Genomic DNA, 15,687 nt, shown 5'->3' on the forward strand with positions numbered 1-15,687 from the left:
TGAAAGAATTCAAAAACTTTATTGACTTATAACCTGATTAGAATATGCCAGATGAGAACCAATATTGTACAGAAAGTTGTACAGAATTTTTACATAGAAAACTTTACATATCTGTACCATATACATTTTGTCCATCTGAAAAAATTTTCTACATCCACTGTAATACAGAATGCTTGACAATCTTGTCTTTAACCATCAGGGCACAATTCACAGTATGAATACATTTCCAATAAATTTAATCATCCCCAAACCATGCCAGATTTGTTACTTTAATATATTCAACATTAAATTCTGTACATAGAGTGAAATCTACATCAAACAAACAAAAAGAAGTGACAGCAGACACAACCTAGACTGTTTGCAGTGATTCAAGTTCCAGTCCTTGAAGGATCATCATATTTCAATGGCTCTTTATATTTAAAAGCCCTAAAACAAGTATATTACAGGTAGTTATGTCAGCTGTGAGATTTTCTACCTCTGTTCTTGACAAAATTCAGCAACACTAACTTTTGGGCTACAACAAAACAAAAATCATAACTCAAAAAAATAAACCCAAACTTCTAGTGCATTTGGTAAACCATAAAATGTTATGGGTTTTTAGCAAATCAATAATACAAAAACAAAACAATGCAGGAAGAACTGTATAGGGTTTAATAATTTATATTACAGACCTGCATCTCTGTACATTTTTCACAGAAGGATGATTAGCAATATCTCAGACCGCCTGAGTGTGCAAAAAATTTTAAGATTAAGAGTATCAGACATAGTTGCTAAATACCTTTTACCATGAACAATAATTTTCCATTCTTTTTTCACTATAAACATTTTATCCTTCAAAATCCAGCTCTCCTGAGTTGTACTTCTGGCAGAAGTTCAAACCTTTACATATATAGTTCTTTGGGTACGTTTTAATTTCACACCCGCCATAAACATCTGTTGCTATACTGCTGTCTAGGACAGTAAAGGATATCGTAGCCCATGCTGACAACAGGACCGTGCTAAAAACTGGCTCTATGCTCAACATGAGCCAGGAAAGAGAACCAATAGAGATAATCCACCAGAAAACTGAAAGGAACTGGAGTGTTGCAAGCCTGAATTACAGCTGTAAGTATCTGTACCATTAACCCTTAGATACACGTTGCCATACAAAGAAACCGTTTTTATGGCTATCCAGACAGATAGCCTCAGCTACCAGGTCCTTTTAAATAGCCAAGGGATGTAATCGCGTAACAAAGGAATATTCAGTCAGTGCTTGCTACTGCTTGTATGTTCCAGGCTCCTGTTCTAGTGGTTGGGATATCTGAAAAACTACACCAATCCGCAGGAAAAACCTTCGCAGAACAGCTCGAAGTTCAGGAATTAGGTCAAACTGCATAATTTCACACAAGAGAGGGTAGTAGAATGAGGCATGAGCTTTGAACTGAGGGGGGAAAAAATAAAAGTTATTCTATTATACATGAACCTTCACAAGCCTGTTCTTTAGAGTGGAGGATTTCAAATACTGTGCATCGAGGTGAGAGACAAACATTAATGGAGTTCAAGTACAAACAATTTTATAATCAGGCTGCTTGTTGAAGGCGCATTGTATGTGATGTATTTTGAGATATCCTGCAGTGGCTATATCCTGTATTTTGTTAAACTATTGCTCATTCTGAGAAAGAAGGGGTTTTTCCTTTTCCATATAAGATTTGTGCACCTTGTCAGCTTACATCTGCGGCATGGCATCAAATTTTACTAAACCCAAGAAAGTTTAATGGGGGCAACGGAGGTCTCAGATGAAAGTACAATAATTACTTGCTATACAATTGCTGAAACATTCTAATTTGTCCAGAAGATTCATTCCAAAATTCATTATTTCACATAGCATACGAGTATACAGGGACTGGGTGTTATGGGAAGAATTAAGAAAATAACATATTTATTAACCACTAATCCTTCCCTCATAGTAGCTGTTTGTGGGAAGCAACTTTTAAAGACAGCCCTCAAGGCAGATGCATCATGTCTACATGTTATTTTATCACAGTATGCTTGTCCTGCCTGCCATCCCCATCCTCCTCTCTAGTGTCTGTCATCATCCCTCACATCCTGTCTCAAATCAGACAGCAAGTTCCTTAGGGCAGGACATTTTCTCAATTGTCCGTAAAGCAGCACGAACATTTAAAGGTCTATAACTACAAAGCCAATATATCGTCTTAGTACTTTTTTGGCTTTATGTTTTCAAAGTTTTTTGAGCATACCAGTGTTCAGATAATAAAACTTGGAACCAGTTCTTATTTCCAGTACTGCTTATTTTATTTTAAAATATTTTTATGCAAATACTTACCCTTTCATCACTTATCTTGAGAACCTTAGTCAAGAATAAGAGTAGTAGATTAGTCCAGGCTTCCCGGTGACTTTCTGATGTAAGAGTAAGGAAGTAACTTAGAGCTTCACTGCAGACACTATAGAGAACATAAAATTACAGAAGGTAACAAAGTGTTTGTAAATACAATTGTAACCATAATCAGGGCCGGCTCCAGGCCCCAGTGCGCCAAGCGCATGCTTGGGGCGGCATGCCACGGGGGGCACTCTGCCGGTCGCCAGGAGGGTGGCAGGCAGCTCCGGTGGACTTCCCGCAGGCGTGCCTGCGGAGGGTCCGCTGCTCCTGCGGGACGTCCACTGGAGCCGCGGAACCCGTGAGCGGCAGAGCGCTCCCCACGGCGTGCCGCCATGCTTGGGGCGGCGAAATGGCTAGAGCCGGCCCTGACCATAATCAATACTGAACAGGGCCCTGGCCAGAATAGCACCATTTTGGGAAAGGGGGTGTAAGCCTCATTAGCCAGAATAAATGAGAAGTGCCCTAAAAAATGTAAGTAGGGGAGAGAATCTCAAACCTCATCCCTGTTGTAGTTTTGCACAACTGGTACTTTTACCAGTCCTAGGACTGTAATATCAGGGATGCTGCCGATCAGGACTGAACTGGCCTGGCAAAGTGAGGTGCCTGCCCCAGCCAGTGCTATCATGCTCAGGCCTATCATATTTTCTTCCGATATATTACACAAAACGGTAGTAGCAGGCTCTAGAAAATGATAGAAGCAGAAAGATACTTAACGTACTTCTGTATTTCATATAATTTCTGGATGTGATAACAGATTTATCAGTCTTTCAGAGTCACTGTATAATCTGTAAATCTGAGTGCTATCACCACTGTATTTAAGTCTTACATTGTTCAGTCACTTGAAAGGGTTTTGTAGACTAATTTTCTGAATTATCATATTTGTAAGAAGAAAATTTTTAATAACTAATGCTCCCAAGAGGCACTGTGTGTCAGTAGGTTCCTGAAGCTCAGTGGCACCTGGGCCATTTCCTACAAGTGAGAGTATGTAGTGAATTCTCAAAGAAAAATGATGTCTATTCTCAGATTCATGTGAAAAGTTGACTTTCTGTCCCCCTTAAACAACAGTAGCAAAAATTTTAGGAGCAAAGGAAATTCCCTGCCCCATCCCCACATGGAACACACACCAGGGTGAAGGCTGACACCATCCTATGTTCTGCCACTTTTGCAAGGTTTTATGGACAGGACAGGGAGAGAGCGGAGAAGATCAGAAGAATTGCTCTCTTCTACCCCACATCAGGCATTTCAGCTGTAACTTTCATTGTACTATTTCCTTTTCAACATTATATAAACATTAACTGTACATATAGCAAGTTAGATAGAGCACATTAAAATATGTATTTAAACACGAACCACATTAATGTTACAGCTATTGCAATGATCTTACTTCAGTAAAAGCAGCAAAGAATCCTGTGGCACCTCATGACATGCACCTGACGAACTGGGTATTCACCCACGAAAGCTCATGCTCCAAAACGTCTGTTAGTCTATAAGGTGCCACAGGATTCTTTGCTGCTTTTACAGATCCAGACTAACACGGCTGCCCCTCCGATACTTACTTCAGTAGTCTTTGCTGGACTTCATCCCATGCACCGGTACGGCTTTCATCCATGTACATGCGGAAAAGAATGCGCAACCCACAGGCCAGGCTACTGGTCTCCTGTTTCAAAAGATTGGGCTTTGATTTGCCTTTAAAACCTGGAGAAATGTAAGGAATACATTTAAATTTGTTACTTTCATCTTCAAGTTTCCCTTTGTACTTTTATCTTTTTAAAATCCTTGTTTGCCAGTAAGTGGCCACTACAAATTACCCATTTATTTAGATCTTGCAGCAAGGGCAGTGTTGTTGTTTGGGGTCTGTGCACTACTGTAACCTGAGTGATGAGACTAGAGTCCAACTGAGTCCTTGGGGAACCGAGTAAAAGAGGAACCTCAACACTAATCAGACAAGACACATGGGAAACAGAGACAGAGAGAGGTGAAATGACTTGCCTAAGGTCATACAGGAGGTTAATGGTAAATCCAGGAATAGAACTCATATCCCAATCCAGTACCCTATTCACTGGACTACACTGTCTGAATCACGCAGCGATGGTTTAAAATACTAATTTTTATATAAAAAATAAATTGCTAAAACACCAAGGTTTAGCAAGCTATTACCATGTGTGCTTATTAACTGCTCTCATAAGGTTCATTATAGCTCAACTGCAATTAAAGATCTATACTATATAAATGCATATTGTTATACATTCACACCACACACAGGATCCAACTGAGATGGCCATGTGAGTGCATGCTGACAACAGACACCAAACAACTAATTATGCATTCACAGTATGGTGGGTGCACTATTGCTGAAAGTATTAATATACCTGGACTTGGTCCTAAAGAATATATGAATACATCATACTACAGGAAATTTCCACTTTCCACCAACAAAGAGTCCTAGACAATGGCATTTATTTCACACACTTAAGTATATATATAAAACAAAGGCTGGAATTTTTCAAAGAAGCCTATTATGGGAATTGGGTGCCTAACTCCTTTAGGCTCCTTTAAAAATCCCAGTGAAAAAATTAACATTTAGTCCAGAGTTTAAGGCCAGAAAGGACCACTGGATCACCTAGTCTGACCTCCTGCATATCAGAGGCCACCAAACACTACCCAGCACCACACTACAGTGCTTTCTGTCATCAAAGCATTTTACAAACATTAACCTATCCTTCAAATCACTGTAAGGTATTATCAGCCCCTTTTATTACACAGATAATTTAATAATAGAAAGTTAAATGAGTTGATGAAGACCAAGCAACAAGTTATTGGAAAACAACAGGAATAACTCTTAAGTTTCAGGCTTAGGACAATAGACCAGTGGTAGGCAACCTACGGCCCACATGTGGCCCATCAGGGTAATCTGACTGTGGGAGCCACTGGGAGCTCTAGGGGGCCATACCTGCAGACAGTCAACATCAGCAAAATGTCTTGCAGTCCACAATCAGATTACCCTGATGGGCTCTAGGTTGCCCACCACTGCACTAGACATTGCTAACCACAGGCACCAACTTTCCAAAGTGCCAGGGTGTGCTCGACCCATGGCTCTGACCCCGCCCTGCCTCCTCCCATCCAGTTCTGCCCATTCCCCCAAGCACACTGTGTCCTCGCTCCTCTACCCTCCCTCCCAACCTCCTGCATACTGCGAAACAGCTGTTCGCGGAAGGCAGGAGGTGCAGGGAGGGAGAGGGAGGCGTTGATTTGCAGGCCTGCCGGTTGGCAGGAGACACTTGATGGGGGGTGGGGGGAAGCTGATAGGGGCCATTTTTCCCCCATGAGTGCTCCAACCCCGGAGAACGTGGAGTCGGCGCATATGTTGCTAACTCAGTTAATGAATTAATGTTAGCTGTATGACCTAAGGACTGAATTCTGTACTTAAATAAAAGTCCCTACCAAAAAGGATATGTGTCTCAAATGAAACCTATCACTAAGCTGTGCATTTACTTTAGGACAGCTAAGTACATCCTCACAGAGTTTGGTTTAATGTTATAAACCAAAACTAAACTATCACACATTTTTATTTTATCTTTTTCCTTTTCTGAAAGGAAAGTTTCTTTTAAAGAAAAAGAAAAGTCAGATATTTAAGTAACCAACTAGAAAAGAATCTCCACTGAGCTCTATGACTAATATACCTATAGCTAGGGCTAATGCACTATGCTGGTGCACCCTAAGGTGATATTGCAAGGCAATCAGCTCAAAACCCCAACTGATTCGGTTCAAAACACAGTAACATTGTTTTCTCAAATACTTTTCTAAATGGAGGTGACCCACCTGCTTTCCAGAGAGCAGTTCTTTGTTCATTGTTTGCATTAAAAGCTTTAGCAAATCTGTGAGATTCCAGCAAACAGTCCAGCAGTTTGAAAAGCTGTTGCGATGTTAGAAAACGATACATTCCTTGATCTTGTGTGTCCACATGAACATCGACGTCTACTGCATCTCTCTTTAAAAAACAGATTTAGAACAGTAAGACTCAGAACAGTACTGACTACTGATTGCTGGGCATGGCAGTCAAGCTTTGCGATATCAGTCATTAACAACTGATTATGCCAACTCAAGGGCAAAAGGCTGTTGAAATTTTATTGTTCTATAATTTCTCTTTTAAAGACAGACACTATGAATTATGCCCCTTACCTTATTTCTAGCCATACACATACTTAAACTTAGAGCTGGATAGAACAATCAAACAAGTAACACCACATACGAGGTAAGGAAATTTTATCACACGCTAGTAATATCTAAATTTAAGCCTCCACAAAGTGGTCTGCCTCTGTGGGGGAGGCTGAATTAATGTAACGTTTAACAGACACTTTGGTTGCTTTGTTGGAAATTATGTAACTGTTCTAAGAAACTATTAGTTGACTGAAGTTGCAAGAGCTTATGGAACTTAATCTACCAGTGAAAATCTTCCCAAAAGGCTAAACACCAACCACTCAAACTTACCTGTGCTGCTGCTAGATTCTCTGCATCTTCTTTTTTGCTGGTTGCTGGGAAGAACACAATGTTGTCGATAGTCTGAATAAGCTCCAGTTGTACAACACATTTGATTAACAGAGCAGCAAACAACTTCTGTTCTGGAAATTCTTAAAAAAACACACAGCAAACTTACTTATTCTAGCAACTTTACTTTTTTTGCCTGAGTAACTGTTAAAGTACAATTTAAATCTGTAAGTTATTTTAGTGAAGACTTTCAGGACAGACCTACACTTAAAAGAATGTAATTGCATGGATAGTTAAAAACCAAGTCTGAAATGTAAAAATGCATCCACTGAATTATCACCACACACAAAAAAGTTTGTCAATATATTTTTTTAATTGGGAAGTGTTTTTTCCTCATCTTTTCCAACCTCTAAAATTGTTGAAGGGTTTTAGTTCAGTTTATAGGAGGCAGGTGTCCATCACCACAAAACTACCAACTAAGTTGCGACTTTTCTTGGCAGTATCAGCAGAATAGCCAGAACTCAACAGGCGAAGTGATTGTCACTTATAAAAATGGACCCTTTCAGACTAGCATTTTGATACATTTGCCTTCTCTATACTGGAAAATACTTGCAAATTAAATAGGGTAATTAGTCACTAGTACGTCAAGCATCTACACATACATTTGCAACCAAGGTTCTAGAGGCTGCTTTGTAACATTTTGTAATATTTGTTAGCTCTCCTCTGGGCAGGAATGAAAATTTTTTGTTCTCAGCTACTGTCAGCTTATAATGTTACATCCCCCACAAAAAATTAAATTCAAGGAAAGAAAGATTAAGTTACTAAATTATAATAATTTTATAAGGAGTCAAATACTGTGTTTAAGAAATCTTGCTTTAAGTTACAAATTTACTAGCAACCTAAAGCAAGATTTTTAAACACAGGGTGAAATCCTGGCCCCGTGGACGCCAATGGGAGTTTTGCCATTGACTTCCAAGGGGCAAAAATTTCACTCAAGGTGTTTTTCTCCTTATAAAACTGTTCCATTTTTGCCTTCACCACAGAGAATTAAAAGTCATATATCCATTAAGTAATATCTTCAACATGGCGTATCTCAATCTTTTTGTGCTGGCAGCCGCCTTTGGGCTTTATAAAAAACTGTGACCCCTTACCTTAAATATCATTAAGTAAATTATGAATAAAAAACTAATATTTCAAACTTATGCAAATATACAGAGAAGTGCTGTCAAGTGATTAAAAATTAATCACGATTAATTGCACTGTTCAACAATAGAATACCCTTTATTTAAATATTGTGAATGTTTTCTACATTTTCAAATATATTATTTCAATTACAACACAGAATACAAAGTGTACAGTACGCATTTTCTATTTTTATTACAAATATTTGCAATGTAAAAACACAAAAAATAGTATATTTCAATTCACCTAATATAAGTACTGTAGTGCAATCTGTTTATAATGGAAGTTGAACTTACAACGTAGAATTATGTAAAAAAAACTGCATTCAAAAATAAAACAATGCAAAATTTTAGAACTTATGAGTCCACTCTCCTATTTCAGCCAATTGGTCAGACAAACAAGTATAGTTACAATTTGCAGGAGATAATGCTGCCTAAGTCTTGTTTACAATGTCACCTGAAAGTGAGAACATGCATTCACATGGCACTGTTGTAGCCAGCATCACAAGATATTTATGTGCCCTATGCGCTAAAGATTCATATGTCCCTTCATGCTTCAATCACCATTCCAGAGGACATATGTCCACGCTGATGACGGGTTCTGTTTAACAATGATCCAAAGCAGAGTGGACCGACACATGTTCATTTTCATCATCTGAGTCAGATGCCACCAGCAGAAGGCTCATTTTCTTTTTTGGTGGTTTGGATTCTGTAGTTTCTGCATCGGAGTGTTGTTCTTTTAAGACATCTGAAAACATGCTCCACACCTCATCCCTCTCAGATTAGAAATCTCACATTGGTACCTTCTTTGTGTTTTGTCAGATCTGCTGTGAAACAGTTCTTAAACAAACATGTGCTGGGTCATCATCTGAGACTGCTATAACATGAAATATATGGCAGAATGTGGGTAAAACAGAACAGGAGACATACAATTCTCCCCCAAAGAGTTCAGTCACAAATTTAATTAATACTTTTTTTTTCTTTAGTGATTATCATCAGCATGGAAACATGTGCTCTGGAATGGTGACCGAAGCATGAAGGGGCAATATGAATGTTTAGCATATCCGGCACGTAAATACCTTGCAACGCCAGCTATAAAAGTGCCATGCGAACGCCAGTTCTTACTTTCAGATGACATTGTAAATAAGAAGCAGTCAGCAGTATCTCCTGTAAATGTAAACAAACTTGTTTGTTTTAGCAATTGGCTGAACAAGAAGTAGGACTGAGTGGACTTGTAGGCTCTAAAGTTTTACATTGTTTTCTTGTTGAGTGCAGTTATGTAACAAAAAATAATAATCTACATTTGTAAGTTAGATTGCACTACAATACTTTTATGAGGTGAATTGGAAAATACTATTTCTTTTATCATTTTTACAGTGCAAATATTTGTAATAAAAATAATACAAAATGAGCACTGTATACTTTTCATTCTGTGTTGTAATAGAAATCAATATATTTCAAAATGTAGAAAAACCACCAAAAATATTTAATAAATTTCAATTTGTATTCTATTGTTTAACTGTGCAATTAATCGCGATGAAGTTTTTTTAATTGCAGTTAATTTTTTTTATTTAATTGCATGAGTTACCTGTGATTAACCGACAGCTCTAATATAGAGTAATTTTTTGTTATTCTTTGCAGCTAGCAAATATGTATGTGCACTTTTCAGCGAGGTCTTCTTGTGCAAAGGATAAAAAAGAGCTCAAGCAAGTACTTTGCAGAATGAAGGAGAGAAGAAGGCAAAGTGCAGAAAATATGATTGCAGCTATTTAATGTACAGTTTCACAGCAATCAAAAAATAAACCTCATTGTGTTGTGTGTACTGAAGTGCTAAGTGCTGATAGCAGGAAACCTTTGAAATTAAGTCAGCATTTGGAAAGTAAACATCCACAGTTAAAGAACAAGCCTCCTGAGTTCTTTAAAGAGAAAATGGAACAGCTTGAATAGCCAGCAACCACTGAGGCCAAATACAAGGAATGTCAGTAAGAATGCTCTTGAAGCTTCATGTCTCACGTCACTTGGTATTGCCCAAACATGTAAGGAACATACAATAGCTGACAATCTCTCACTTCCTGTGGCATTAGACATTGTTACAAGCATGCTCCACCATAAAGCATTCCTCTTTTTATTTAGAGAAAGACTTACTTGCTGTAGGTCTGGTTTTGCTGATCTCTTCACCTGCTGTGGACCCCACAATGGGCTGAATCTGGTGTCTATCTGAAGATCTTGGCTGGACAGTATCATGAATATCTACAGATTTCTGTGATATTGTATCCTGAAAATAAAATAAACCCAACAGTTGGTACATGAAATAAATTGAACAGAAGCTCACCAATGGGTTAACTTTCAATAAAATGTAACTGCAATTTACTGACAACAACAGTTTCTGAGGAGTTTTCTATTTCATTATATTTTTTAAATAATCACAATAATATGCACTATAGCAGTTTTTTATATTAGAATTGGGAGAAGACCAAGTCAAGTAATAAGGTTCACCAAGATAAGGGTTGACAACTTATCATACATGCATATAGAGCAAAGTAATATAATCATATAACTAAAATAAAATATGTAATTATATATTGAAATCAAATCAAGAGCATACTTTGCACTTAAAATCATTTTTTACCATTTTCAAATACTTCAGTGGACCATGTACTAGCATGTCAAGTAAAAGCTTAATTCAAGTTTCAATGGATTAACTAAAATACATTAACTGTACTATAATTCTGAAACCTGGCATTGCTCTATACCTTCCTGCCAAGTGCTTTATTAACAAATTCTTAGACCCACCTAGTGAAGCATCACTCTCCAATATATAAATGGGTGAAAATGAGGCATAGGGATGTAAGTGGCAGATCTTGGAATGCTTCAAATAGCAAGAGTAAGTGGGCAATATATCTGAACTTTAATCTTTATTTGCTTCAAGTCCCCAGAAGTCATGAATGATCATCTCATGATGGGTGGTGGGTATAAATCACAGAAGTCTACTGCAGCAAGATGTTGGCTTGGCCGACGGAAGTATCAGGCAAATGTCCTATTAAATATTATTACTATTATTGTTATTTGATAGCTAGCTGCTTCAGCAGATTTCTGGGATATGTATATCAGGAATACTAAAAAACAGGGGAGTTATATGAGAAGAGCTGACAAGATAAGATCTATGACTTGGGGATGATCTGCAAGAGAAAAGCGGCTACATTATATGAATAGCTTCCTTATTCTTGCTGGGTTGAGTATTCTGCATACTAAATTGAAGAATTTTATTTCATTTTTTCACTATTTGTTGATCACTATTTGTTGATCACTATTAAGGTCTGGTCCACACTACACAGTGAAACCGATTTTAAAAGCGTTAAATCGATTTAACGCTGTACCCGTCCACACTACAATGCACTTTATATCGATTTAAAGGGCTCTTTAAATAGATTTCTGTACTTCTCCCCAACGAGAGGAGTAACGCTAAAATAGATATTAACATATCAATTTAGGGTTAGTGTGGCCGCAAATCGAAGTTATTGGCCTCCGGGCGGTATCCCACAGCACACCACTGGCCGCTCTGGACAGGAATCTGAACTCTAATGCACTGGCCAGGTATACAGGAAAAGCCCCGCAAACTTTTGAATTGCATTTCCTGTTTGGCCAGCATGGAGCTCTCATCAGCACAGGTGACCACGCAGAGCTCATCAGCACAGGTAACAATGCAGTCTCCTGAGAATCAAAAAAGAGCTCCAGCATGGACCGCACAGGAAGTACTGGATCTGATCGCTATATGGGGAGAGGATTCAGTGCTAACAGAACTCCGTTCCAAAAGACGAAATGAAAAAAATTTTGAAAAAATTTCCAAGGCCATGATGGGAAAAGGCCACACCAGGGACTCAGTGCAGTGCAGAGTGAAAGTTAAGGAGCTCAGACAAGCCTACCAGAAAACCAAAGCAGCAAAGGGAAGATCAGGGTCAAAAACATGCCACTTCTACACTGAGCTGCATGCAATCTTAGGGGGCTGCGCCACCACTACCCCCCCCCTTGTCCGTGGATTCCGAGGTGGGGGTTATAATCTCAACCATGGATGAGGATTCAGTGGAGGGAGAAGATGAGGAGGAGGAAGAGGAGGATGAGCTTGCAGAGAGCACCCAGCACTCCGTTCTCCCCAACAGCCAGAAGCTTTTTGTGACCCAGACAGAATTACCCTCCCAGCCCTCCCAAGCCACTAGCCCAGACAGTGAAGCCATGGAAGCGACCTCTGGTGAGTGTACCTTTGTAAATATAAAACATGGTTTAAAAGCAAGCATTTTTTAATGATTGATTTGCATAAGGGCTTGGGATGCATTCACTGCCAGTAAAGTTACTGGAAAAGTTTGTTAACATGTCTGGGGATGGAGCGGAAATCCTCCAGGGACATCTCCATGAAGCGCTCCTGGAGGTACTCCAAAAGCCTTTGCAGAAGGTTTCTGGGCAAGGTAGCCTTGTTCCGTACACCATGGTAGGACACTTTACCACACCATGCATGTAGCAAGTAATCGGGTATCATTGCATGACAAAGCATAGCTGCGTATGGTCCCAGTGATTGCTGGCATTCAAGAAACATCCGTTCTTTATCTCGCTCTGTTATCCTCAGCAGAGTGATATCGTTCATGGTAACCTGGTTGAAATGAAGAAATTTAAGTAAGGGGACAGAGAGATGGGGGAGGGGAGGAAGGATAGCGCTGAGCTTTTTAGCATTTGGCCAGCAGGAATCTTCCCAGCTACCAGCCACGCGGTGGGGGGGGGGGGGGGAATGGTGGTGATTAGCAGTGATCTTCCATGATACCAGCCATGTGGTGGGGGGAGGGGTAAAGCAATTCTAGAGAGATGGATTGGGGAGGGGAGGGGTTGGTGTCTGCTGCTTCTTGTTAACAGGAAAGAAGCAGCAAAGGGAGAAGCTCTGCCTTACCATGACCGCATGCAAGCTGAATTGTGATGCCCGGACCTGCGCCTGTGTTGATCTGTAACACCAGAGCCGCAGGCACTCAATATTAAAAGATTCCAAATGTGACCTTGTAGTGAAATCACGTGCTATGTAAAGTGAATAGTGTTGTTCACTGTGAAAGAGTATAACTAGTGTTCTGTAAAATGTATCTTTTTAAATCCTTTTCTCCCTATCTTCCCCCACTCATGCAGCTGCACATTTTTCAAGCCTCCCTACACCATCCCGAAGGCTAGCTCAGATAAGGTGGAGGAAGAAGAGGACATGAGATGAAATGTTCTCAGAAATCATGGAAGTAACCCGCAATGAAAGAGCTCATATGAGGGAGTGGAAGGACGTGGTAGCAAAGTACAGGAAAGATGCCAGTGAATGTGAGGACAGGAGGGATCAACGTGAGGACAGGAGAGATGCTCGAGATGAGAGGTGTAGGCAGGAAGATCAGCGGTGGCGGGATGCAACGCTGGAGCTGCTGTGTGATCAAATGACATCCTCCGACGTCTGGTGGATCTTCAGGAGGAGCAGCGGGGTCACAGAGTGCCGCTGCAGCCCATGTTTAACCACCCTCAGTACTCACCATGTTCCATGTCTTCCTCACTCAGACGTGTAAGAACGCGTGGGGGAAGGCTTTGTGCACCAGCCCACTCCAACCCCGTGGACAGTCCAACCAAAAGGCTGTCATTACATTGAAATGTGCTTAGTGGCCTTTTCCTTCCCTCCTCCCAAACCACTCCCGGGATACCTTGTTAATTAACTTCCTCTTTTTGTAATTACATGCTTTTTCAATGAAGGAGGAGGGTCGGTTGCTTACAGGGAATGACTTTTAATAAAGAATACATGCTTTTTAAACGATAGTGACTTTATTTCCTTAAGCAAGCTGTAATTGAAGGGGAAGGGTGGGTTGCTTACAGGAGGAGTCAATAAAGGGGGGGGAGGTTCATGAAGGATGAAGGAGAAACAAACACAGCAGTCACATTGTACCTGGCCCGTGATGAAACTTGTTTTCAAGGCTTCTCTGATGCGCACTGCTTCCTGGTGAGCTCTTCTAATCGCCCTGGTGTCTGGCTGCGCGTAATCAGCGGCCAGGTGATTTGCCTTAGCCTCTCATCCCGCCATAAAGGTCTCCCCCTTACTCTCACAGAGATTGTAGCACACAGCAAGCAGCAATAACAAAGAGGACACTGGTTTGGCTGAGGTCTGAGCAAGTGAGTAATGTGCGCCAGCGGGCTTTTAAACGGCCAAATGCACATTCTACCATCATCCTGCACTTGCTCAGCCTGTAGTTGAACAGCTCCTGACCACTGTCCAGGCTGCCTGTGTATGGCTTCATGAGCCATGGCATCAAGGGGTAGGCTGGGTCCCCCAGGATAATGACAGGCATTTCAACATCCCCAACTGTTATTTTCTGGTCCGGGAAGTAAGTCCCTTGCTGCAGCCGTTTAAACAGAACAGTGCTTCTGAAGACGTGAGCGTCATGAACCCTTCCTGGCCATCCCACGTGGATGTTGGTGAAACGTCCCTTGTGATCCACCAGTGCTTGCAGCACCATTGAAAAGTACCCCTTGCGGTTTATGTACTGGGTGCCCTGGTGCTCCGGTGCCAAGATAGGGATATGGGTTCCATCTATCGCCCCCCCACAGTTAGGAAATCCCATTGCAGAAAAGCTATCCACTATGACCTGCACATTTCCCAGAGTCACAACCTTTCGTAGCAGCAGCTTAATGATTGCTTTGGCTACTTGCAACACAGCAGCCCCCACAGTAGATTTTCCCACTCCAAATTGATTCCCGACTGACTGGTAGCTGTCTGGTGTTGCAAGCTTCCAGAGGGCTATTGCCACTCGCTTCTCCACTGTGAGGGCTGCTCTAATCTTGGTATTATGGCGTTTCAGGGCAGGGGAAAGCAAGTCACAAAGTTCAAAGAAAGTGCTCTTATGCATGCGAAAGTTTCGCAGCCACTGCGAATTGTCCCACACCTGCAAAACGCTGCGGTCCCACCAGTCTGTGCTTGTTTCCCGGGCCCAAAATCAGCGTTCAATGGGTAGAACCTCACCCATTACCAGCAGGAGCTCCAAAGCGCGGGGGCCTGCGGTTAGGGAGAAATCAGTGTCCATGTCCTCATCACTCTCGTTGCCGTGCTGCCGTAGCTGCCTCCTCCTCCCCTGCCTTTGCAGTTCATGGTTCAATCATAGACTGCACAAGAATGCGCGAGGTGTTTACAACGTCCACGATTGCACTATTGATCTCAGCAGGGTCCATGCTTGCTGTGCTATGGCGTTTGCTTTCAGTTCACCCAGGAAAAAAGGCACGAAATGGTTGTCTGCTGCTTTCAGGAAGGGAGGGGTGAGGCTGTACCCAGAACCACCCGCGACAATGATTTTTGCCCCATCAGGCACTGGGATCTCAACCCAGAATTCCAAGGGGCAGGGGAGACTGCGGGAACTATGGGATAGCTACAGAATAGCTACCCACAGTGCAATGCTCCGGAAATCGATGCTAGCCTTGGACCATGGACGCACACCGCCGAATTAATGTACCTAGTGTGGCCGCGCGCAGTCGACTTTATAATATCCGTTTTATAAAACCGGTTTAAGTTAATTCAAAATTACCCTGTAGTATAGACGTACCCTTAGACTACTCCCTGCCTTTCATTTTTAAGTACTCATGGGAAGAGGTAGAAAT

General features: G+C 41.1%; 1 protein-coding gene across 3 annotated transcripts in view; it reads right to left on the reverse strand.

The window, feature by feature from the left end:
* The window catches only part of ARFGEF1 (ADP ribosylation factor guanine nucleotide exchange factor 1), a 179,699-nt gene continuing 164,012 nt past the window's right edge, over positions 1–15,687 (reverse strand). For all 3 annotated transcript variants that reach the window (XM_030553237.1, XM_030553238.1, XM_030553239.1), the window contains 6 exons: positions 10,189–10,318; positions 6,866–7,005; positions 6,197–6,365; positions 3,934–4,072; positions 2,324–2,441; positions 1–1,420 (listed from right to left, as the gene is read on the reverse strand). In XM_030553237.1, coding sequence (XP_030409097.1) covers positions 1,256–1,420; positions 2,324–2,441; positions 3,934–4,072; positions 6,197–6,365; positions 6,866–7,005; positions 10,189–10,318 — 861 coding nt within the window. In that variant the 3' untranslated portion in view covers positions 1–1,255. The remainder of the gene's footprint in view (positions 1,421–2,323; positions 2,442–3,933; positions 4,073–6,196; positions 6,366–6,865; positions 7,006–10,188; positions 10,319–15,687) is intronic.

The sequence above is a fragment of the Gopherus evgoodei genome, chromosome 2, assembly GCF_007399415.2.
Source record: "Gopherus evgoodei ecotype Sinaloan lineage chromosome 2, rGopEvg1_v1.p, whole genome shotgun sequence".
NCBI lineage: Eukaryota > Metazoa > Chordata > Testudines > Testudinidae > Gopherus > Gopherus evgoodei.